We start from the raw sequence: 26,977 nt of genomic DNA on the forward strand, positions 1-26,977 counted from the left end.
GGTATATTTATAGAAATGAGGAATACAGCTAAAAATTTTAAGAACAAAGCTTAATTAGGGATATTGAACTCTGCCTGATTAGTCAACATAGAGAGCACTGGGCAAATGCTTTTTATGTCCTTAGCTATAAATTTGCTATAAGCAAATTTCCACTTCAATTAGCATTTAAAAAGATACCCTGTAATTGCTGTGAGGGTTAGTATAGTGTTAGGCAGAAGCCCTCCATCTTTATCCTTCTGCTCTCAGACTTTGGTTCCTATATTAACCAGGTAAACCTGCTGTTTTAGTGGCTTACCTGAAGGTTTGGCAAAGATAAGAATGAGGATGGGGTAAAACAAAATATTTTAAAAAATAAACTAACTGAGGGCTGGAGGGATGGCTTAGTGGTTAAATCATTTTCCTGCAAAGCCAAAGGACTCAGGTTTGATTCCCCAGGACCCACATTAGCCAGATACACAAGAGGGCGCATACGTCTGGAGTTAATTTGTAGTGGCTGGAAGCCCTGGTGAGCCCATTTTCTCTCTCTCTCTCTCTCTCTCTCTCTCTCTCTCTTTCCTTTCTTTGTCAAATAAATAAAACTAAATATTAAAAAAAAAGAATGAGGATGAGGGAAAAAGAGATGATATGCAGCTTACATGTAGAGTTTTTAAGGTAGGCTGGTGATGTTTAAGGCAGGTGGAAGAGGGAGTATCCTGATATGGGTAAAGTCACCTCCCATTTTTATAACTATACTCATGAGCTTGTCTACTCACTAGTACTGTAGCTTTTAGAAGGTGGCAACTCTAGTTATTTCTTCTTACATCTCAGTGTTGTGTTCATGGTACCTACTGGACATTTCCTATATAGTTACCAAAGGGCCCATCTCTTGTGGAATTTCTTTCTCCTTTTAACCACATGTTAGGAAAACTAGGGTAAGTTCTTTATTTAAAATTTATTTGTCTTCTTGAAGTGTCCTTCTTAAACTCATCCATGCCTTGGCTGGAATTACTTTGATCTCACCTTCAAGAGAGCTTGGATCTTACTCTGCCCTGAGTGGGAATTCCTACTGGAGGGCAGTGGAAGACAGACCACTTTCCAGGAGGCTGAGAGCTTCAGAGAGTTCAGGGCGGCATTTGAGGGCTGGTGGGGGAGGGGAGGAGTTCATAAATGACCAGAGCAGTAGCTAATTATGGGATTTTTCCTCCCAGGCTAAGCTAGAGGGACCTGGTAGCACTGTTGATCAATTGTTCACACAGTGGCCTGGCTGTGCTGGTGACTGGAGACCTGGAAGCTACCCACCCCAGAGACCACCCTGCGCTATCTGTCCAGATTAGCTCTGCTGAGTATATCATAACCCAGTTCCTGCCTTCCTTCACCTGGAGCAAGAAAACAGGTAAGGGGAAATTCAGAGAAGGGAAAAGGAGAATACATCCCACGAGCTCATACTATTACAAGTGTGGTGTCATGCATTTCACACTCCATTCTTCAGTCTGCTCTTCCTCACCACCATCTCACCAGAAACATTCAGACAGCTGTCTATGGCTAGTTGTGATGTGAGGTCATGGCTAAACTGTGGAGAACATGATGTGGCTTCCCCTCCCCGCCCTGCTTTGAACATAAGCCTTGCACTCAGGCGGCTATCTTGGGCCCCAGGAATTCACCTACCCGCCTTCTTCTGAATATTTATGCCCAAATGCCAGTATGTCAGATGCCCTTCCACTCCCATCACAGACCACGACTGGCACAGGAGGGGTGTCTCGAAGGTACTCCAAAACAATTGAGATCACGTTGGGTCCTCCTTCCACAATGAGTGCCACCACTGGGACTCCTTGACCGATTCCTGCAGTAAAAAAAGGAAAAGAACAGGAAAAAAAGAGAAAAGAACACAAAGCCAGCAAACCAAAGAAACAAAAAGAGAAACAAAAAGCACAAACTAAAATTACTGAGCATGGGGGAGGTAACAACATATGAAGGGATAAAATACTGAGCAAAATTTGCAGAAAATTCATTAACAGAATTCTTCCTTTCCCACCCCCCAAAGCCCTTCATTTTGCCTGATCACTATAAGTGTCAGAAAGGAGGTGGATTACCCCATTTTATACCAGTGAATCTGGAGTAAGGAAAAACAAAGGTACCGGTTAACAGGGAAGGCATGGGCCAGCAGCCAAATTATTGGAAGCCATATTCTGATTTTAAGTAAGTGCCTAATCTATCTTAGTAGATAAGTTTTCTACAAGAAAGATGTGTGAAGTTAAAAATTGTTTCTTTCCTGGTTATAAGAGTGGTAAGGATATGTCCAAATAGCTCTTTAGTTAATACAGACAAGTAAAGTCAACGGAGGGCTTGTTGGATAACTATTGACTGGGTTCTGGGGTCTATGTGTTCTGATTGTAGATGATCAGCTTAACTGCTGATCTAGCAGCACCATGATCATAAAGGATTAGCCTGGCAGCATGGCATCAGGCATAATTGCACTCTTTACTATTTAACAAGGTGCCAGGCTCATGGTGGGATTCAGTATACATTTGTTTAATTCAGTTGAAATAAGGGGTTCATAGATCTTTCCTAATATAGTTAAGTTATTTCAAGTTACAAACCACTGTAGCTTTCAAGTAAAATATGGTTCTATCACAAATTGGGACATTATGCACAGTGACATTGCCTCTATCCCATAACTAACTGCTGCCCCCACAATGCAAGACCCACACTCCCCATGGGATTGACCTGCACCACCAATGAGGAGGACCGCTTCAGAAAAGGGTCAGGGATGAGGGAAATGATGATACCAACATGTGTTGTCTACATAGTAAGTATGTCCATATGTAATAAAAATAAATTTTAAAAGCATGGCTCTAATATCAGCACTGCATGCATTTAGCTTAACGTATCAAACACAAATAGTAAAAACAGTGTCATGAGAGAAACAGAAAGCTGTAAATTAATTTTTAGGTGACATTACAAGTGTCATCAGTGTTCACTGAATAACTTGTTTTTGTTCAACCTTGTATTGCACTTTATTTCCTTTCCCTCCATCGCCAAGGTAGTTAGAAACTTTAAAAATATCATAAAATGAGTTGTTTTTATAACTGTACAAAAAGTAACCTTGAGAAAGATATAATTGAAATTCTGTGCCACTTATATAAAGATGAGCTTATAAGAAAACAACAAAACCAAACCTTTGGTCTTCTGAGTTCGCTTTCCCTTTTTGATATGGTTTTATCTTATATCAAGAAACTGCTACCCAGTGACAAATAATAGTTTGGGATCTGGATTTTGCTCTGTTCATAAGGATTTTATTTGGCTTATGTGTCCTTATGTGTCCTGTTTTGCTTCTAAAAGATGAGCACTTCAGTCTCAGCCTCATAGGGCTTATCCTGCCTCAATCATAACAGATGGATTTTCATGGTTTGATTTTAATCTTAAAGTAAGGGTTCAAAATGCTGCTTACACAAAATGCATGTTGTTTTAAATTGCACACCTTTAATTCCAGCACTCGGGAGGCTGAGGTATAGAGGTTCACTGTGAGTTTGAGGCCAGCATGAGACAATGTAGTGAATCCAAATCAGCCTGGGCTCAGTGTAGGAGGATTGCCCTGAGTTCAAGGCCACCCTGTGAATACAGAATGAATTCCAGATCAGCCTGGACTAGAGTGAGACCCTACCTCAAAAAACTATAAAAGAAAAAAGAAAAAAAAAAGACAATGTAGAGAAAAGAATGATTATTGATCAAGGTAAGAGAGAAGAAAGGCCATGATTTGGTTGTGCATGTCACAGAGAACTGTTAAGTTTCTATGGAGGGGAATGGTTTGAGAATTAACCCTTCTATGCAAGGAGAGTGCAGGGAAAGGCCTTGCTGCTCTGTTCTACCCAGGAGATGCTCCTGACTGACAGTTCTTCTCTTTGAGTTGTGTTTGGGTATCTGTGAAGGAAATGACTTCCTAGCACTGCTGCTGGTGACTACCTTTAAGTGAGTTCTTTTTGAAAGACACTTGGAAGAATCAGACTAGCATGAAATGTTAGAACACACACTTTTTTTTTTTTTCTGCCACAAAAATATCAACCATATGGGGATTTGAATGTTCATGTGCCTTTGAAAAGACAGTCTCTTTCCCAGGGTGTGAAGCTATGTTATGAGGTATTTGTCAGATTATTACGCTTTACTTTCCCCTTTGTTTTGCTTCAGCACTTACCCCCACACTGCTGATTTTATGTAAAGAAATAAAACACTATTGCTGCTATATATCAGTAGAGATAGCTAGTCTCATTTCAGGGGATGTAGCTGAGTGGTAGAATATTTACCTAGCATGTACAAAACTTGGGTTCAATCCTAAGTGTGGAAGAAATGGGTAGGGAAAGGATTCTAGAATTTGCTGAATTCTTACTTGGAGCAAAACTTCTGTCACTGGGACTTTAACTCCAATTTACAGACCAAATTAACCTTCATTTAAGATATACTAAGGATTATCATGGAGGAAGAGGTCTTAAATGGATCTCTAGAATATTCCAGTTTTAAAGTCTAGACAAAAATAGGGAAGAAAGGTAGAAATTAACTCTCCTTTTACAAGATTTTACACACACACACACACACACACACACACATTTTCAAGATGATAAATTTGCTATATTTTGAATGAAACTGGTGATTAAGATAATCCAAAAATTATTAATTCAGAGCTCAAATTCAGTGCTAAAAATTGGATGGAGCAAAATATCTTTTTTTGTAAATATTCTCTACTTGCTTCACATTTCTATTTCTCCACATTCTCTATTTTCTTCAGTCATAAAACATGAATTTTTTTCCATTGAAAGTAAAAGCCATTATATCTAAAATAAACTCATTTTAAATTTCTTAGTCTTGGGGGATACAGAATCTGACTGTGCTTAAAATAGTATGCTCAATGTAAGTTTAACCTGACAAGGTATGACAACAATAAGCCATTTGTCTGGATACATACACATATGCATGACCTTTGTGTTTGATAAAAGAAAATACTAATTAATTAGAAATGACCTAATTAATTAGTAATGATTAGTAATGATTATTAATCAGTTTTGTGAAGGCCAGGAGGGCCTTAGAATAGCTTTATGAATCTGATGGAAGCAAGAAACCTTTCTCCAGAATAGTAAATATATATGTATATGCACACAAATGTGATTCTGTGTGAACCCTGTGGTTCATGGATCCTTGAAACTCATCCATGAGTACATTGATAGTGGGTCTTAAAAATCATGTTGTGTTCAAGCACCAGGTATGTATGTATGTATATATGTATGTACGTATGTATGCATGTATATGGAGGTCAGAGGATAGCCAAGGTGTTTACATTCTACTTCCATCTTCTCAGAGACAGGGTTCTTTGCTACCACAAACACTAGTCTAGCTGTCCCACAGGCTTAGTATTCTACTGGCTCAGTATCTCACTGTCTTAGGTGCATGGGAATCACAGACACATGTTTCACTTTGCATCCAGCTTGATGTGCCCATGGGAAGCACTGGACTTGTATTGATAGGCTTTGCAAACAAGAGTTTGTAAACCCAGTTTCACAGTGTGTTAACTTATGACTAACTGAAACAAATTCTAGCACAGTTTTCAAACTAAATTCAGTATCTGAGGGAATTATATCACATTTTTATGCACATATTTGTGTGTAGAGGTCAGAGGACAGCCTAAGTTGTCATCCTCAGGAATCCTGTCTTTTTCTTTTTTCCCTTTCTTCCTTTCTTTCTTTCTTTCTTTCTTTCTTTCTTTCTTTCTTTCTTTCTTTCTTTCTCTTTCTTTCTTTCTTTTTTGTATTGGCGTCTGTCATTGTCTTGGGGCTCATCAATTAGTCTATACTGGTTAGTCAGAGAGTTCCAGGGAACCTTCTGTGTCTGCCTCCTCCTTGCTGAGATCAGAGGTATGTGCCACTTTGCTTGGTAATTTTTGAAATTTTATTTTACTTTATTTCATTTGTTTGAGAAAGAGGGAGAGAGGGAGAGAGAAAGGAGGGGAGGAAGGGAGGGAGGGAGATGAGAGAGAGAGACAGAGAGAGAGAGAGAGAGAGAGAAAGAGAATGGGCATGGCATGCCAGGGTTCTCCAGCCAGTGCAAGTGAACATCTGGATTATGTAAGTACTGGGAAATGTAACCTGGGTCTTTAGCCTTTGTAGGCAAGCACCTTAACTGCTAAACCATCCCTCCAGCTCCTTGCTTTTTATTTATTTTTTTTTTATGAGTACTAGAGATCAAACTCAGGTCCTCATGCTATGCAACTGAGCTATTTCCCCAGCCTCCTATATCATACCTTACTGTTTAGTTATATTGATTGGCTAAACTTTCCAAGGTAAACCCTATAGAATCTGTCTTGCTTCCTTCTACTCCCAACCTTTTGTTCTTATATCTTGCTATCTACATTTGATTTTTTACATTTCAGTTTGGACATAGCATATTTAGGAAGATCCCTAGAAAAATTAACAAATTAGAATCTGTAGGATATCCCCACATAGTATTGAACAGGTTGTTAAACATCAAACATAGTATGCTTTATTTGTGAAACAAATAAAATATTTGGAGAATCCTGTGCATCTGTAGCTAGCTCTCTGCTATTTTCTTTATGCCTATGCAAAATTTAGTATAAGTTCCATTGAAGGTCTTCACAAATCTATATCTTGATCAGCTGAACTTATTGTCTATTTCTCTCCCCATCTCCCCAAAGTATATATATTTTATAGGGCTGGAAAGATTGTTTAGCCATTCAGAGCAGCTTGAGGGAGGTCTGAGAGACTTCTCAAGTAGGATCCCCAGGACCCACATAAACATCTGGCTGTGGCACATGCATCTGTAACTCCAGTTCTGTGATCAGAGAGAACTGAGAACCACTGGAACTTACAAAACAAAACAAACAAACAAACAAAAAACCCAAAACAAATGGCAAGCTGTAGGATCAATAAGGGACTTTTGCTCAACTAAGAATGTGAGAGAAAACTACAGAAGCAGGGGTTGCACCCCACTGCAAAGGAACACAGGGGAACCACTGCAAGGGCACATACACATGTGTATTCCATAGAAACAACACACACACACACACACACACTCCACATCACACACAAGTTTATTTTTAGGTTTACACTGAAGAATACATCTGTTATTTAGGATAAAGTGTATGTAGTGTATGTAGGTTTCTCAGGAACATTTTGTTTAGAACTTTTTCTTTTGTTTTGGGAAGAAATTAGGTTAGTTATCTCCTTAGTTGGTTGTAATCACTTTTAATTTTATTCCATATACAAAGCCTTGTTGTAGTTTTCAAAGAAATTCTCATTTGTATTAAAGTTGCTTTGAGCAAGAAGAGGTGAGATGCTTATCATATACATCAGCTTTTGTAATTTTAGAGTTGGCAACATTATAGCCTTCCAAAATGTGGGCTTGGTTAATGGGTATAGTAGTAATACAGGTTCCAGGTAAGGCTTTTCAGTTACATATAAAGTCCAATACATTGCATAAAACAATTTCTCTAGTTTACAATTCAGGCCAGGTTCCTCTCCATAGGGTTAAACAAAGACTGGATTGGACATTGTTGGACGGATAGATGACAATAATATAAAACTGTCTTGAAATTCCAGTTTTTGTTTTTAAGACATTTCTCTGTCTCTTCTGGTATGAAGCCATAATCTGTGATCAGTTCATGTACTTGAGGAAACATTTGGCATGTCATAGATAAATGCCTGGAGTACTGAGATTTTTGATCATATTAACACTGTGGTTTTAGGTCAAGGTCATTAGGTATGTTCTCAAGTGCCTATGAGTCTAAGGTGTCATGTATTTATGATGGAAATGGTTGTATTTATTTGAAGATGGAACACGGAAGGTTGATTTTTACTTCTCAATGGCCATAGGCCACAGTGGTGATGATAGTCTGAGTCATTCAGAAAGGGGCTCCCACTCTGTGTATGAGGTCATGGCCTGAAGATGCTAAACAATTCAAAACCAAAGATGTCATTGGTGTGGACATAGTTCTCTTAAGCAGGTAAAGCCTTAAGGGCAAGGATATGAACATAGTTAATTTCCGGTTTTTCCAGGTTCATGATTATGTGATTCATCTTTTTTAAACTTAAATTTTAATTTATTTATTTGAAAGCAGAGAGAGAGAGAGAGAGAGAATGGGAATGCCAGGGCCTCTACCACTGCACATGAACTCCAGACACATGAGCCTCTTTGTGCATCTGGCTTACGTGGGTACTGGGGAATTGAACCTGGGTCCTCTGGCTGTGCAGGCAAACGCCTTAACTGTTAAGCCATCTCTCCAGCCCTATGTGATTCATCTTTTGTAATAAGGTATATTCTGAGACTTCATCAATATATTTTATGTTGCAGTTTTAAATTTGCCTCATTATAATTAAAACATTAAACATGTCTGCTTCATTCAGCCTTCTTTTGAGTGTGTGTGCATGTGTGTGTGGTATGGTATGTATGGTGCGTGTGATACATGGAATATGCACATGTGTGTGCAAAAGCACATGGCCCAAGGGTGCATGCAGAAGCCAAAGAACATCAGTATCTTCTTATGCCTCATGTGCGCATTTCTTTCCTCTCTTTCACCCTGGAGCTGCTGTGTGTCAGTGAGCTCCAGCAGTTCTCTGATATCTATCCCCTCCTCCTCCACAGAGAGAGACCACACTCAGCTTTTTTTTGTTTGCTGTTTTGTTTTTGATTTTCAAGGTAGGGTCTCACTCCAGCACATGCTGACCTGGAACTCACTTTGTAGTCCCAAACTGACCTTGTATACAGTGATGTCCCTTCCTCTGCTTCCCATGTGCTTGGATTAAAGGAATGTTCCACCACTGCTTTTGATCTGAGTCTTGGAGAGTTGAACTTAGCAGGCTCCAGCCTGAGAGGCCCTCATGCAGCCAGAGCTCTTAACCACTAAACCATCTCTCCAGTCCTTCACTCATCCTCTTACTCAAGTAACCTGGACATTGATTAAATGGCTGATTCTGCTAATAAAAACATGGTCACCATCTCCTATAATTAGGTTATATACTGTATCCATAAAATCTAAGTAATACTGCAAAATATTGCATTTTTAAACAGAGCCTGCCACAAATCAGGCATTAGCTTAGCGATGGGCAGGAAGAGAGCACACAGGCAAATTTCCCTTATTTGAATTGACATCAATTCATTGATTACTTGTGAAACAGTGGTCCCTGCCTATGCAATGCCATAGCTTTTTAACAAATAGCTTCAGAATTAGGTTCTTGATACCTTAACTTGTTACTGCATGTATTCTGTGGTCTACCATGTATGACATGGATATAAGAAAACTATGCAAAGCTGATGGTCAGCTGTGTGTACCTGACTTAAAAAAAAAATTCCACTTTCTCTCCAAGCTTAATATGTTCTTATCCACTAGAACTGAATGGTAAGACCCTATGTTGAAGACACCACAGGCTGTGGTCACAGGACTTTGAGAGATAATGCTGGAACTGAGATGAAAGCTATTTCCCCTCTAGATAGATCTCATAGTGCTGGAAAGCTCTGTGTAAGCTGCTGGGGGATAGTGGCCACCAATAATGTGAACAAGCAATGGATCCTGCAAGCTATAAAATCAACCAACCAGCCAGGCAAGATGTACCCATTCATGCAATAGTGATACATATCCGGGTTATTGGGGTAATCAAGTGTTCTCTGATTGCATATGAGGTCTGCTCAGTGAGAGAGAGTCAGTACCTAGTACTGAGAACTGAGTTAGAAGCCTATGGCTTAGAAGGTCATAGACACTCGAGGGAAGCTGTAAATTCTTCTAAATGTCCATGTTTATCTCCTTTGGTCCATGCTGCTCTTGGCTAGATAATCTAATTTTTACTGATGGCAGTGAGTACTGGGAGAGACTCAAGACCCATCTGTATGACAAGGAAAGAAGGCCTGTTGCCTAATGCAAGATGAGTCATCTCTGTCACATCTTCCAGAATCTAGGGGGCATTACAGAGGAAACAGTGCATTAAATATGAACGCTGCTCTTACTACTAGTCTGAGAACATTCTCCAGGGAGATGACAGTAGAAAATAAGGAGATTCAAAAGTCATCAAAGCAAAAAATTAGAGGCTGCCTACAACTTAACTCTGAAGGAGGTTTATAATATACCCTCTACAACTCAGGGAACATTGGAAAAAGAGGGGGCAGAAGGAATGTAAGAACCACAAGGTGGGAAGGTGTATTTTGAGCTATTGCCCCTGCACAGAGACTGATTGATACATCCATAACCCCAGAGTGATTACTGTTACTGATACTGAGGAGGGCCCTCAGTGGAATGAAGGTGGATGAGAGAGGACATAAGCAGATAATCTAATGGCAACATGATCAATTTGTAATATGTTCATTTTTTAAAGTTCTCAATAAAAATTAAAATAAAATATTTAAAAATAAACAAATGCTTCTTATAAGTTGGAAGATTCCCTGGTATAAATACATAAACATTGGGCTGGAAGATAGCTTATCAGTGAAAGGTGTTTGCTTGCAAAGCCTGTTGGCCCAGGTTCAATTCCCCAGCACCCACCTAAGTCAGATGTACAGTGGTGCATGCATCTGTGATACCAATGCCCTTATGACATGGAAGGCCAAACATGTTGAAAATGATGCTCAAGGGCCAGCTAGTTTGACATTTGTGTGTAGTCTGGTAGCTTGCAGCAGCAAGAGACTGTCTCTAGAAAGTAAAGCACAGACAACTTGAGGTTGTCCTCTGTCCACACCACATAAACTAATAAGTAAGCAAGCAAACAAACAACATTCAGGGACAATTATGGAAATGTTACATAGAAGAATATTTTAATAAGCTCTCTCTCTCCCTCCATATATATATATATTTACATATATATATATTTACATTTATATATATATGTAAACATGTTACATATTTAAAGAAATGTTAGAATATTGAGGTACTTTGTATTGGGCCCAAGAAAATAAGGAGAAAATATATCTTGTTTTAAGTAGAATATTTTTAGGTCTCCTATGAAGCAGATGTTTTGAATGTCATATTCATTTTTGGAGTTTACACACATCGTCTGAGACAGTGTAACTATCACTGGAATGTGTCTGATTTTACCTAGACATATATAATAAAGCCAAGTATGTTTTGTGAATCCTGGTGAGATTCCCAGTTGCTGAATGACAAACCTAATGAAAACAAATCCTGTCTTCTGCTATTACCATACATCTTTTACCAAAATAATTCTGCATCTAAATTGGTGTTCAGAAAAGCAATTGGAAATGTAAGGTACCATAAACTTTAAGTTGTCAAAATTAATCCACTTGCAATAAGATAATTATCTCCCAGATATTTATGATTTTCCAGTCGGCAAGTAATTTTTTGAGAGGTAGCCAGGGTCTTTCCTTGAGGCTTGGACTTCTCAAGGCCGTTTTGGAATGAGATAGGGTAAAAGAAGTGTAAATTCTGTCAATAACTTTTCCTTTTATTACCAGTTTCTGAAAAATCCTCATATTGGTATTTAACTTAGTAGAACTCCTCTAAAGATGGATCCTTCCACATTTAAAGTTACTATCAATCCTCCAGAGAAAACATCTCATGTATTTTATCTTGACATGAGACAAATCAGCAGATTTGTCTGGAGTTAAGGGGTTGTCAAGATTCTGAAGATAAAGCATTTGTTAATGGGGATGCCTTCCTCCAACAGTGACAAAAAACTGAAAACTAATGATGCACAGCATTTCTATCCTTCAGACTGAGAATGCGAAAATCTTACTCAATTAACATGGCAACCTTTTTCTGCTAGTTTTCATACTGCTGAACTAATCTGTTTTGTAGATTATTAGTTCCTCAGATATTTGCAGCTCCTACCATAGAGCTGTCATTTGGATATGATCTTTTTGCTTTGTTTCAGCAGTCAGAAGTCAAAAGATATAATAAGGTATAGTGTGTGTTGAATGGGAAATCTTGTAAGCCATTGTAAAGAGTCGCTGTGGAGGATTCGCTAGAAACAGCCACCATATTCCCTTTCCGTATCAGAGACCTGCCCTGCACACAGCACTGCAGGGAAGGCTTTGATTGGCTTTCTTCAAAGCTGGTTGGACAGAAAACTGGCTCTGAGCCAGATCTACCTTCGTAGAGTTGGAGTGGAGATTTGTGAGGATAGTGTCTGGGAGGTGAGCCATGAGAAAATACTTACTTGGGAAGTGAAGCCTCAGTAATAGCTGTGATGACACCACAAGAAAGTGAAGCCTGACCAGTAAAAATGTCCATATGCAGGAAGGAAAGGGAGAAGAGGCAGCCTGGATGGGAGCGGTCACATGATCCACATGAGAGGGAGAGAATCAGGGAAGTAAGGAGGTGGAGAGACTGAAACAACTGAGGGACAGAGAGAGCCCATTATCCAAGTCGCCTCAGTTCTCCCTTGAGAATAGACTCAATTTCAATATTTCCCTGAGTCTGGGATATTTGCCTACTCTCAGCTTGGCAAACTATGCTTCAAGTCTGGGTCTTGCTGTGACTTTAGGGGATTTCCTGGGAGGACTTTGCTTCACCAGACTACCATCTCTAAACATACTGTAGAGACCTTGCTCTGTTTGACTATTATGGAGGATGGTTTTCCCTAGGTCTTGGGTTGCCTAACACTGGAAAACCTCACATCCTCTGTTCTTAGTTCCAAGAGGGCCAATATTCACTCAATATCTTGGGCTTCCTGTTACCCACATTTTTTCTTTATTGGTTCTTAGCATGTCTATGTCTAGTCTATCCCTTACCTGCACCCCCCACTACTGGAAACTGACAGCATAGCTAAACTTCACAAAACTAACTGTACATCGCCTGGACCCATGCATGTCCTAGAAGATGGGAGACACTGCTTGATATACAGATGTACCAAAAATATATATTTTTAAAGTTTTTATTAACATCTTCCATGTCAAAAATATATTTTGATATTCTGCACAGTATGTTGCAGGCAAAGTATGAAACTGACCCATGAAGTTGTTTGAGCAATGAATGAGCTATTATTTATAAACCACTTAGAGCCTGGCATTCAATTAGAGCTTTCTGGATAAATGAACACTAGTATAAAAATGTTTTTTATATTTACTAAACTTATAAAGTTTTCTGCATTAAATACATAAGTGATTCATAAAGATGGAAGAAAAATGAATGCATTTGTTTACATTTAAATCAAAGGATGTTCTATCAAACAAACAGCATGAAATATGTCTCTCTAGTTTGACTTCTTCCTTCTGCAGACCCACAGTATGCTGAGAAAGCTATATGCATTTACCTTGTATCCAAAAGCTTAAAGTCTTCTGCTTTCATGTAGATGACCTTTAAAAATTTTTTTGCAAATGACACAATGAAATTTGAGGAAAAATGGTTGAACCTGGAACAGATCATTCTCAGTGAACTTACCCAATCACAGAAAAAAAAATCGCCACATAGTCTCACCCATCTATAGCACCTAACCTGAATCTACCCAAGATGCCTTACATACCCAGCAAGCATCTCATGGACTAGACAATAGGATGGGTGGGGAGGGAGGAGAGGGCAATGGAGTGGGTGGGAAACACAAATCTAGACCCAAACAGTAACGGTACCATAAAATTCTACATCCTAAAAGGCAGACCAAATGGCTGAACCTTCACCAGGCCCTGAGAGGGAACACCTGAGCCACAAGATACTGGAGAGGATATGGTGAAGACTGACCTTAATCTTCTATAGTTTCTCTCTCTCCCTCCTCCATCTCTCTTCTCTCTAACTCTTTTATATTAGTTATCTTTTTCTTCTTTTTTTTTAGTGGGCACTGACCTTTAACTCCCAGTACCAGCATGTGGCTATCATCCAAAATGAGCTTTTGATCAGAAAGACCTACAATGTTTCCTAAAAGAAAGACAGACTTCTGTCAGAGTACTTGATGACCCACCAAAGGTTAGTGGTAAGACCCTACTGCTGAAGTCACTTTATGTGGTTGACACATAAAATGGAATGGCATGGCTGGAAGCTGGAAGAGAGTCAGTCCCCAAACAGTCAGCACGTATTGTGCCAGAAGGTGCTACATGGGTGACTGGGGGAAAATGACCAATATCTGTCCAAGCAACTCATGGTCTAACCTATTTAGTAGCAAATAACCTGTCGGGATGCTCACACAAGTGCAATAGTGGCACACAGCCATGGTGGGAAACCAACTGCTCTTGATTCTACTAACTGATCCCCTCAGTGGTATGGGACCCATAGGAAACAAGTCAGAACTATATCCAAACATATGCCTGCTCTCCATTGTCAAGCTACCACCAATTGTGGGCTACAAGAGGGCCTGTACCTATTAAATCCTCTATAAAAAAGTAAGGGTTATCTCATTTGTCTGGTGCTAATCCATTGGAGAATCTGCTTCTCTTTTTCAGGTAGATGTAGGTACTAAGGAGAGAGTCACCCCATCATACCTCAAAAGGGCCCTGGCTGAACCTACGAACAATTGGTGAAACAAGCAAGGGTGCTGTTTTCTTGGTGAACCAGGTACCAGCACAAGGGTGAAGGAGATCAACACAGAGAAAAATAAACTCCTACCAAATCAGAGATCCAGAGACCCAGAGGCCCCCAACACCTCATCCATGAAGCAGGCCAAAAATGAACCCAACATGGCTCAGGGAAATTTTGTGGAAGAGGGGGCAGAAAGAATGTGAGAGCCACATGCTAGGTCATGATATGCAGACATTTATCCTACCCATAACTGTGGGCTAACTCCAGAATGCATGACCCATATACCTCAACAAAGAGGGGCCAAAGGGAGGGGGTAGGTAATGGATGAGAATAATAATGGTACCAAATTGACTGTATTCAATGAGCACAAAACTAATAAAATTTTTTTTGCAAGTTTCTAAATGCTTAGTCCATCAATCAGCTTAAGTCTTTTGAGTGTTGGGGCTTGAAAAGAGAAAGAAATACCAAACCCATAACCAAAGCCCAAGTATGTTATATGTTTGCTTATGACTTACTTAGCTTTTGACTTGTTGGTGAAAAGAGTTATTCCCTTATGACCAGATAGTTCTGATTGAAATGTTTTGGTATTGATGTCAACATCCAATGCCACTAGGCCATCCAAGTGGCATTGCTATGAATAATTTCAAAAGAAAGGACTAGCTAATCTCATGGGCTCTAAGGCTAGTGTTACTTTCATAAAAGGGAAAAAAGCCAGCATTCTTTTCTTTGGAGGCATTGTTTGAAGACTGAATGTTTTAATGTAACTGATCTGAGTCCACAAGAAAACTCCCCTAAACAAAGCTATAATCTTAGTCTCTGTTCTGTTCAAAATCTACATCAAGAGGTCCACCTCCCCTTCTCATATGTGAAGTAACCGAGTCATTCTAACTCATTTTACTTTAAAATATTTTCCTCACACTCTTTTTCAAACTTGCCAAGATCTAAGTCTACAGTTCATGCAAATTTCTTGGCCAAATTAATAAGGAACCAAACAGCTGGGGGCATTAATGGATTGCAAAAGTAGGGGAATATCTAGCCTGTGACATAGGGGAGAGTTGACAGGGAGGCAAATGGCTGAAGTAAGGATGATATTGCTGTTAATGCGTATTAATCGTCCCTTCCCAAATTATTTTACTTTGCTTTGTATCAGCTAAGGGAGACTATGATTAATTCCCCCACTCTAAATGCCTTTAAGGGAAACTTTTTTTTAGTTTTTTTTTTTTTTTTTGACCTCCTCTTATAAAAAACTAAGCTTTCTGTTCTCAGGTTCAAAGATGTCTTTGGCAGTCTCCTCTCTTTCACCACATTTACCAAGAATTAACCGTTTTTTGCTAGTGTGATCTTAGAATGTTTTTTAAAAGTTCATATCAATAACTATGCACTACAAATTTGTCAGCCCACTACAGTAGTGCACCATGCAACACAATTCTCTTGCTGTTGTACTGTATGTAGTACACTAAAATCTGGCCTACATAGGAAGGGCAGGAAGGCAGGGTGATGCATTACTACCCAGACATCTCAACTGACCGTGCTTTCTCACACTGTCCTCACAATCCTCCATGCAATATGATTTTAAAACTTCTCAGCCACCCTAGTTTGCAGAGAGCAATATCTTTCCCCATACCTATCTTCAGGAGGAGGTGAACCTAAGCACACTGTAGGACTTTCTCTGGCCCTCTACTCACTTGGCCCAGATAAAATTGAAAAGAGTAAGTGTGTTTGGTCAGCTGTCTGGTGCCTTTGCCTCTTGGCAACCACCTGTTTGCAAGAAGCCCAAGACACCCAGCTCCTTCTGGAGCCTTTTGTGAAGACAGGCAGGAGGGATGGGGAAAGACACACGTGGGGTTCTGTCTAACTGTGGGATGTCATTCAGTCTACTGGGCCACTGCATCTAAAGCTACATTCTTCCACCTGCTCCCTATGAGCAATAAAAGTATTATTTTGGGTTCTACCCAACACTACTCTTATTTCTCTGACTGTTTAGAACTTGGATGAGGAAGAGGGATATTATTTATTTTGGCTCCTCAGAGACTCTAGCTCAAAGTCTAGTTTAAATGTTACCAGTTTCTGAAGGCAGTATTAATTTTTCATTCCTTTGTGGCTCCATTGTTCATTTAGAAATGTCCTTGGGCAATTACTCTGTCTAGTTTTAATGAAAGTTTCTCCCAGCAAATTGCAAACTTCTTCTGACAGGGATTCCCCACTGCTCTTAGGTGACATTCTGGTTCATAAAATACCTCACAATCAGAAGGTAGTTCAAATGAATGCTTTTGAAGTAAAGTTAAAATAAAATGCACAATACTAGGAAGCATTCTTTGTGACTAGTAAAGTTCAAGGGACAGTAATGCATTGATAGATACAAAGGGACTGTCACATCTTGAAGCTATTGATGTGTCCTGTTTGGAGCAGAGATGCCAGGCCTGTAGGTTGCCCTTTGGTATACCCTTTGCCAGGCCTCCATGGTTGGGCCTTAGCATTGATCAGAGACCCAGAGGAGACATGCTGCATGACCTGGGTGGGTGTTGTTACTGCTTTTATTAATTTGAATTGCAACTGAAAAAGTGATGTGTAGAGACCCAACAGCAAATTTCAGTTCAACTGTCCAGTACTTTTAACTTGAAATCTGTGCTGTTCTCAGAATTGGATACAGATAGCAGGACAGAGTGTCTTGGCCATTGGAGAGAAAGTTGTAAACAAAGGTTTACACTATTCTCCTTGTTGGTAGGATGCCAAGGAGGGTATTATGTCCTCTAGTTGAAATGCATAGGAGCTATGTAACTGAACCTAAATCTGTTCCCATTAGGTTGACTAATGTGTTTTAGCAGTAGGCTAGGGATGAGCTTCATTCACCAGCAAGGCCATCAAAAGTACTCAGATAACAGGCTGCCATTATTATGTGCAAGACTAAGGAAAGGCACTGATTATTTCAGATCAGTTAGTATTTTGATCATTTTGAATGTTCTGTCATGAATCTAATTTCTGACCCAACATAGGAAAAGTGATATTATTTTTGTCTGATTATCTGCACATCTGAAATTTGCTTTTAGTTTGATTAATCTTTTTCTAAATCCTCAGTGACAAATATGAGACAAGTGTGAGGTAAAACATCTCGTCTTTGGGTTCATAGCATGATACATCTGCCCTCTGACCACCTTTTTCTGTTTTTTTTTTTTTTCCATCCAGAATTGAATTACTGATTAGTGTGACTATTGTTTGCTTTTTCCTTTTGTTTATTTATTTTTTTTGAGAGATTCTTGTGATTTAGCTCAGGTTGGCCTCATTCATGGTTATCCTGCTTCAGCTTCCCAAGTGCTGGGTTATAAGGAGTTCACCAGCATGCATAAATCAATCATCTGCGTCTTTTTGTTATTGTCGCTGTTTGTGTGTGTGTGTGTGTGTGTGTGTGTGTGTGTATTTGTATGTGAGTGTTGGTATGTGCATGCCATGGTGTGTGTGTGTAAGTCAGATGACAGTCTCTAGGTATGAGTCCTTTTGCCTTCCACTTTGTTTGAGGCCTCTTATTGTTTACCACTGTGTATACAAGGCTAAGTGCCCATGAGCTTCTGGAAATTCTCTTGTCTCCATGTTCCATCTTGCAGCAGGAGTGCTGATTTCAGAAACTCACAACAGTGTCGTCTGGGATACAAACTCAGGTTTACACTTGCGCAGCAAGTTTTTAATCACTGAGCAATCTCCCTAGCCTCTACTGTTCACTTCTTGATTAAGGAAAGCGAGTCATTAAAAGTCCTTTGGTAAGGAATTTTAGTTCTCTCTTCTTTATTTTCATTTTAAAAGATGAAAGTTCATTTCAGAGTAAAAGAGGGAATGAAAGCAGACTCCTCTGTGAGAAGGTGGCTTCTAGAGTTGGAAAAAAATAAACTCTATTTCTTTTTTTTTCCTTAGAGAGGAACAATACTACTCAGTGACCTTGGTGAAGGTTAGCGATTCTATGTTTTGTCACAGTTAGTCATTGTCTCTAGTGATGTGTGATTAATAAAGGTGACAATTTGATTTTCATCTGTCTGTTTGTGGTCCGTGACTCAATTGGTTCTTGTGGAGAGTGAGGTCCAATGCACTGGGCTTCCTCAAACTCCTGTGAGCTAGTCTTGCCATTCCAGCTTCTGGCATTTCTGGTATTTACTTCACAGCAGCATGGAACAAACCTGAGCTTGGGCTCCATTTTGGAAATGTAAATCTAGTTTTTAGATGAAAATATAGCTTTCTCTGAAAGAAAGTTGTTTTTCTTGATTCATTATAACTCCTTGCAAGCAACCAATATTGACATTTTTTTTAAAAAAGTTAATTCCAAATGAGCCAAAATAGGGTTGTTAATAAATTTTGACACTTTTTTTTTTGGCAATTGACAATTCTTTTTTTTAAAAAAAGTAACTCCAAATGAGCCAAAATAGGGTTGATTATAAATTTTGGGGTTGTAGTGAAGTCTACTTGGTTGCCCTATAATTAAGGAGAGCATCTGACTTATATAATCAGGGCACATTTGCCAGTGTGTGTGTGTGTGTGTGTGTGTGTGTGTGTGTGTGTGTGTGTGTTGTGGGGGGGAGTCACCATTGATAATTACTCTGCCATTGCAGGCAGAAACTTGAATTATTTAATCCTGCATAAACCAGTATGTACAGATAGGCTCTCAAGTCTATTCTTGTTACTCTTAAAATTTGATGCCAATATTAGATATTTAATATTAGATAGTTCACTGCTATCTTCCTGTTTTCCTGGGATCAGCTTTCTCCCTTCACTTAAAACACAACTGTTGGCTTTTCTGAGCTATTGCTTTCTCCACATATCCAGAGAGATGAGGTGTTGGGAAGGATTAAATCAGCAAGCAAAGCAAGGCAGTGACAAAACAGTGACATCTACATCAATTATGGCAGGGATATTAGGTGAAATTTTTTCTCATGTTCTTGATGGTGTTGGAAATAAATCCCTGTATTGTTCTCAATAGGAGATAAACACCTCATTATATTCTATCACTTAACCTCATCCAGTATGTAATGATGAGAAGTGTGGAGACAGCTATGGCCCAGAGGTATGTATGTGATGGGTACTCTGGGCTCTTATTCACAGATGTGTTTAATCTCATTACCTTACTCTGTATGTCTGTGTGAAACAGATTTTCTTGCTGCCCACACAAAATTCTATTTGAATGCAATAATAAGTGCTAACACTCTTATCTAGAAAGTGAGTCATGCTAGGTTACAAGTAAGATGAGGGCACTTTCAGGGCTTTCCTTAAAAAATCCCACTTCTAATATGCAAAAAGTAGTTTGTCCATGAAATTTATCACAAGAAAGGGCAAACATGTAGAAATCCCCATGCCAAATTATTGGCTCTTGTCAGTGGCTGCTCTAGAACAATGGCTCTTAATTTTTACCACGAATCAGAATCACATGGGGAGCTGTTGAAAGACGCTGCTGGCCCCATGCCCTGTCCAGATCAGTAGGTCTAAAAGGAGACAGGAGAATTTGTGTTTCCAAACATTTTCTACATAATAGCACTGACTATACTTTTAGAACCAGTACCTTAACAAAGCTTCAGAGAGAAGAGATATTTGCCAATGGAATCTAAGATTTTCCCTGCATATAAAGGCCAAAGTTCACAGAATAGGATTGAAACATCCATGCATAGTGTTCCCAGAAGTCTATTTTAAAGTGTAAACTGGGCATCAGTAAACTTTTGTCCAAAGGACCAAACACACAAGTATTTTCAATTTTGCAGGTCCATGAGCCCTTGCAACTATACTACTTTGCAGTGATAGCATAAAAGCACCAAGAGACACCACATGAAGAATGAGTGTGGCTAGGTTAAAGTAAATTATTATCAATTTTTTTTGGAGGTAGGGTCTCACTCTAGCTCAGGCTGACCTGGTTCACTATGCAGTCTCAGGATGGCCTTGAACTCATGGTGATCCTCCTACCTCTGCCTCCCAAGTCTTGGGATTAAAGACATGCACCACCATGCCCAGCTTAAAGTAAATCTTTATTTATAAATATGGACAGTGTTCTGGATTTGGCTCACGGACCATGGTTTGTCCACACCTGAACTGAAATAATGTGGTCAAAGGCATTCACATAAGGCAACATCAGTTAGCTCTTTAATCCTGTGTGTGCAATGAGAAACTAAGTTAGAAATCTGACTGTGTAAGTCAAGCATTTTAGCTGCATGTGATTGGTATAGGAAGCTTATTGGCAGATAAGCTCTCTTACATGTCAGCCCTTAAACCTGGCTATCTGGGACCATTTGGAATGCATTTAGCACATGCAGATAGGAGTTTGGCAGTGCTAGTGATAACTGCCTGAAGATGTACATTCCCTATTTTGTTCTTTGCATAAAAATAAAGAATATACTTAATGATTTTTATTAACAAGGATGACTTAACTGAGTTATTGATTAGATTTTGTTTTTCCATTGGTTTTCCCTCTCCACATTTCAAAAGGACCACTAGGGGTCTTTTATCCCAGTTTGTAGGAGGTTTGTGTTGCTACTGGAGCTGCTGAAAGCACAAATGTTTGAAAATAAGTTTTCCTTTTCTTCTTTTTAAAATTTTATTTATTAATTAATTAATTTATTTATTTATTTATTTATTTGAGAGAAAGAGAGAGAGAGAGAGAATGGGTGTGCCAGGGCCTCCAGCCACTGCAGACGAACTCCAGACACCTGCCTTCTTGCGCATCTGGCCTACATGGGTCCTGGTGAATTGAACCGAGGTCCTTTGGCTTTGCAGGCAAATGCCTTAAACACTAAGCCATCTCCCCAGCCATGAAGATAAGTTTTCTGATGAATTAAAAAAAAAAAAAAACAACAACAAAGACTGCTAATCTTTGGGGGAGGGGCAAAGAGGGAGGCAAGGGTTTTGGGGAGGACAGGTGGGAGCAGGTGAGATAGGAAGACAGTATGTAACCCTGCAACAAGGAGACTCAACCACCCTGTTACTCAATTCCCAGGACCCCTCTTAGAGTGTGGCAGCCCCATGAGCAGAACTGACCCCTCCTTCTTTCTCTCCGAAAAGCAGTCTTTACTCAGGTTGGCTCGGGCACTCCTGCTTTCCCACTCACCTTACCAGCTGCTCCTTCTCTGCCCCCCTCACTGATTCTGGTCCATCCATCTTGCCTCTGATGCGGGGATTGGTTTCCAGAGCTCGCCTCATCTTAGTCCACCTCACCCTGTTTCTTCATGTGCTTTCCACCCTCTATTTAAAATGAAAATTCCTTCTCTTTTACCCATTTTTTTTTTTTTTGGCTTCTCTGTCTTTTTTCACTCACACTTGTCACTATGCAATACAGCATTTTACTTTTATCTATCTTTGTTCTTCCTTGTGACTTCTTTCCTGTTAATAAGCTTTAAAAGATTGGAAATTTGCACAGGTTCTTGGTCTAAGGGGATCTGCTGCGAAGTTCACCATGGGATGCTGAATCTGAAACAGCTCATCCCCGAGACCAACAATTGTAGCTGTAGCAAAAATCCCACTGGCCTTCCCTGGCATGGGAGCACCATAGCTGCCCACCTTAGAGAGATCTCATGGCCTTGGATAACTGCTGTGGCAAGGGTAATCTTGGCCAAAGGAAGTTAAAGGGCTCTTCCCAATTTTCAAAGTATTCTGTAAGCATGAGAGAGTAAGATGGAAGGATGTGTGGGGAAGTGCTACAGTTTGGATCCCAAAGGTACATATGTGAAGCGCTTAGTACGGAGGGTGACACAGTGTGGAAGTGGAAAGACCTTTAAGAGAAGAGGACTAGTTGGGGATCTTTAGATTTCTGCTGACATGCCCTTGAAGGGGGATGGTGAGACCTCAACTTCTCCTCTTTCTCTTTTACTCTGTGGCTGTCCTTTACCATTGCCCCTTCTGTGATGACAACAGCCTCACTCCAAGCCCCGTGGCAATGTAGCCAACCACTCAAGGACAAATGAAAGCCAGAGGAAACCTTTACTCTTTATAGACTAGTTATCTCCGTGTTTTGTGTTGCTTGTTTTTGTTGCCAAGATAGGGATCTTGCTTTGTAGCCCAGACTGGCCCAGCACTCCTATCTCCAGGCCTTAGCCTCCCAAGTGCTACAAGTATGCAGGAGTGCATCAGGCCCACCCAGCTCAGGTGCTCCTTACAGTGATGGGAAACTGACTAGTAACAGGTTTAGGGTGGAAAAAACTAATAAAGATTCAGTTTGAATTTACCAAAAATTTCATGGAAAGGATGTTGGAAGTAGACTAATTTGAATCAAAGACAAAAAAAATTCCAATGTGACATTTACCACATGTCTGTCTATGTTCAGCAGGTTTTAATGGACTTATGGGAACATATACATCATTAGGGGGGAAAAAAAAGCAATCCAGCTGCATTTCAACAGGTAGGAACTGAGACTGGAAAAGCAGGAGGAAAGTGAATGACTTCCGCCCAGACATTTCATGTGGGCATGGCATGTTCAGTCTGCTGGCTGCACACTCTTCGGGGGGGGGGGGGGGCTCACAATAAACCCTAACAGCAGTGCAATAGGTGTGCACCACTGCGTTCTCCCTCTGGGTTCAAGAAATGCTGCTAATGAGCCTGAGATCAGCTCAGATTTGTTTGATGACCAGAAAAGCTGACTCTTCAATTCTCACTTTCTACTTTGTTAAAAGCACACCTATGTTTTCATGCTGCCTCTTTCCAACAAGAATTGCCCACAGGAGCCCTTGTGGGCCCAGAAAGGCCAGGTCTTATGAGAGTGCATTTCTCCGCCCACTCTAGGACGTGAGCCTGCTGGGTTGTGGCATGCGGAACTGCAGAGCTGTGGCAATCTGGACTCTGTGCAGAGAGGGGACAGCCTGCTCAGCGAGGGGAAGAGCTGCTTGTTTGTTTCAGCCATGGGTGCCAAGAGAGAGGGAAAAAAAAAAATCAGCTGCTTGCTTATTTGGCCATTACTAGGGCATAATATCTCAGATTTTTTTTTCTCCATTTTTTCAGGGATTAATGAGCTGAGAGTTCAAAACCAAGGTCTTATTCTGGTAAAAACATGCTGAGTTTATTAGTGACATCCAGGAACCTTATGGCTAATCATTCCTCAAGACTATGTGCACTATATTTCACTTTTATATCTATTAATTTCAAGACCTTGACACGTTACAGATGATATTTTGAAAGAATTAACAAATTATTACAAAGCCTAGGAAGGGCCTTTGAAGGATCCCATGATAAATCATTTAACCATAACCATTTGAAGCAAATTAAAATCTCAACCCATTTTTCTTTGAAACTATTGGGGAATGAGATACCACATCTTCTCTAAATATATATTTCTCACTGTGGAATTGTTGATTGTGGCAGAGGACTTCTCAAAGCACAAGTTTTCCCATTGATATTATGTTTGTCTAACTTTCTAAAGTTAGCTGAGCAGTGCTACCAAAGGGACTGATCCTAGCATAGACTGAAAAGCAGCTAGGCCAATCATCACTGAGTATGTGGGGAGAAATCAATAGCTATTTTTTTTTTCTTTCTGTATAAGTGGAAGTACTAAGGCCACAATGGCCTTGACTAATACAAAATTATCAGTTTTCTAAATTCTTTAGTTGGAAATGATTTAGCAATTATGATCCACATTCCCCAGACAAAATGCTTCCAACCATGAATTAGAGGTATTCACAGTGATTTTGCTTGTACATGCTCTTAATTAGTCTTCCTTTTGGAATCCTTTCTCTCAGCTGGTGACCTTATTTGTGCTTCCTTTCTAGCTTTTACTATTTAAGTCCTTCTATTAAATTTCTATGACAGGCTAGAAATCAACACTAAAAACATGGCCAGAAAAATCAAGCATTGACATTTATAAAAGTAATTAACTGAGCAACTACTTGCATGTGCCAAACAGGGTCCTGAACTCTCAGGATGACAAACATGGGTAAGACATGGGATTTCCCCTGAATCAACTCACTACTGGCAGATGCAGATGACAGGGGACCTAGAAGGCAGTGGATAGATAAGATAATCAATCCAGAAAGAGAAGTGATGCCACAACAGACAGAGGTTTAGAGAGTGAGGTATGAATGTGGGAGGATGTGGGGAATGTGGGTAAATGACAATCATCAGGGGAGAAGGGGAAGGAATTTGGATGGAGAGAAAAGAGATTCTTAAGATGAGACTTAGAGGGAGTGTAGGTGGTGGCAATTAGCACTGACAATTAGCACAATTATCAGAGGATACTATTTCAATAGCAATCAAAAAGACACAAAAACACATCCATGGGGTTAAGAGGAACTGTGTCCATCTTAGAATAAATGGGTCAGAATATCTACCTAGCATAATGGCAGAAAAGAAGCTAGAAAAGAGATAGATGAAAAACACGGAAAGTCTTTTACTTAGCAATGAAAGAAATAAGGGACTGGATCCCATTGGGAATGTCTGTTATCATGATAGCAGTCTATTGTATCTGACCAGCAATAGTGAACTTTGCTGATCTTGTGAGCAGACTCTCAATTAAGCATTCTTAATCTAAATTTCTCTAATTTGAAAAGAGATTTCACAGTACTTTCCCCAGTGGAAAAATGCCTAAGAGATATTATTAGAATGTTGAACAATTTCCTGTTAAGACTTGTTGAAAAGAATTTTCCCAGTCCCAGAACAAGTAATACCAAAGTGGATATCTCTGATGAAAAGAAGAGGGCTTCTAGCTTGAACTAGAAAAGGTTCAAATAAACAAGATAGACAAACATCAAGAAACAATTTTTAGAATTTATTCTGTTCCCCAAAGCTATTTTGACTTCATTATCTTGGCTGACAAAGAGACTTTTAATTAACCAGAATAGCAAACACAGCCAACTTGTGCTAAGTCATTCTATCACATGAAGACAAGTCAGGGCTGAGATTCTTATTTTCTTCCCATGAATTATCCTTTAGAGGAAAGATCGTTTGCAAGGCAGAGGAAAGCTCGAACAACACGGGCATGGAGAGCATTTGGACAATGGCAATGTCACATTACTATCGCCAGTGACCTACTCATGACTTTGGTATTTATAATTTAGTGTTTGGCCTTGGTCTTTTCCATGACTGGCTGAGAGAGGAGAAAGCCTACATGATTGGACTGAACATATTTAATAATCCACAGGCAGTAAAAAGATGTTCTTCATATACCCACTCAGAGGAAGTTCAACTTCCCTTTTAAAGTCATAGAGTTTGAACTTGGGGCTGTTAGTCTGAGTATAATTCACTCCTTCCCACTTCTCAAATTCTTTGTACAAGGTCCTACAAACTTTAATATATAGAATTGTTATAACCCTCCCAGAACAGGTATGGGCTCAGTGATGGAAAATTTCATGTCATGGTTTTCCCAATGCATTTGATGATGGTGCAATGATCAAAAAAGATGCTAGTGATGACAATTGAACGTCCCTCTGCCTTCCCAGCCTCCTTCATATATTCTCAGGCATAGGATGACAAAGGGAAGTCCACGAGTCACAGGAAGAAAGACTGTAGCCATGGGCACACGGTCAGGAGCTGCTCTGCTTGCCTTCACTCATCTCCTCCTTTGTGTCTCCTCCTCATCCCCTGCTTGTGTCATTTCTCCACCATTTGCCACTGACCCATGTCCTCTCCCCAAAGTCCTGCTTGATGACTCACTCAAAGCAATGAATGCTTAACCCAAGCTTGGCACAGAGCAGGTGCTCAAATAATTGTTGTATGAAATAATAACGCTCAGGCTTTCCAAGGTAACTAAATATACAGAGCCTCTTCTTGAATGAGAGAAGGCTTCCATATGTGGATGGAAGAAGCAAGGGGTTGGGAATTACATCTGTCTGGGTTTGCACTTAGCTGACAGACTAATTGGATATAAGATAAGGGCAAAACTACTTTGAGCTATCATTTTATAAACTTTAGAAAAGGACTATAATTCCCACCTTGAAGGCCTTTGAGTGTATTAAAAGAGTAAGTATGTATGAAAATGCCTTGCCTAGTGCCTGGAACATAGGGAAATGCTTATTTATTTTCTCTTCTGTCCTAGTACATTGTCAGGTGACCCTGTGCATTATCTTTAGGATCTCTGGTGGGTTGGATGTCTTAGAAGAGATAAAGAGCAGAACAAGAGTGATAATGTTAGGAATTTTTAAAAAGGAAATGAAGGCATCTACAGTTAATTTTCTTGGTTGGAGTTTCAGAGGAAATTCAAGTTGTTTGTTAATTATACTTACCAATTGGGTCTAATTGGCAACTACCCCAAAATGAATAAAACAAGCGGGACTCAAGAGAGAAAAACGGCAGGCATCCTGTCAAAAAATAAAATCTTTGAAATTTCTACAACCTGATGGTTGGATAAACATTTTATTAAAGCAGATGGATTACCCAGTTTGTATAAGTTTGTATGTGTGACTTCAACCCATGCTGCACATTCAGAACTATGCAAAGTATCACTCAGGCATTCTCAAAGCAAACATCAACAGGTTCTTAAGATCCACACCTTCTCTGACAGAGAAGGCACACTTTATTATTCTGTTTCAGCCACGGACAAAGTTCCAGATATTGAAAGGGTTGAAGTTATTCATGTTAAGTACTCATACCAACGCCAAGCACGTGGGGAAA

At 39.7% G+C, this 26,977-nt stretch overlaps 1 protein-coding gene across 13 annotated transcripts in view; it reads right to left on the minus strand.

Annotated features, from left to right (window-relative positions):
* Trpm3 (transient receptor potential cation channel subfamily M member 3) overlaps positions 1 to 26,977 on the minus strand; it is a 980,795-nt gene that overhangs the window by 217,493 nt on the left and 736,325 nt on the right. For 8 of the 13 annotated variants that reach the window (XM_045151751.1, XM_045151752.1, XM_004653114.3 and 5 more), the window contains exons 7-8: positions 26,590 to 26,664; positions 1,645 to 1,819 (exon numbers count right to left, since the gene is read on the minus strand). In XM_045151751.1, the coding sequence (XP_045007686.1) occupies positions 1,645 to 1,819; positions 26,590 to 26,664 (250 nt within the window). Of the gene's footprint in view, positions 1 to 897; positions 1,120 to 1,644; positions 1,820 to 26,589; positions 26,665 to 26,977 lie in introns of those variants that run through there. The other 5 variants (XM_004653125.2, XM_004653138.2, XM_004653120.3 and 2 more) reach the window with 2 other exon arrangements.

This window comes from Jaculus jaculus, chromosome 1, assembly GCF_020740685.1.
Source record: "Jaculus jaculus isolate mJacJac1 chromosome 1, mJacJac1.mat.Y.cur, whole genome shotgun sequence".
Classification (NCBI taxonomy): Eukaryota; Metazoa; Chordata; class Mammalia; order Rodentia; family Dipodidae; genus Jaculus; species Jaculus jaculus.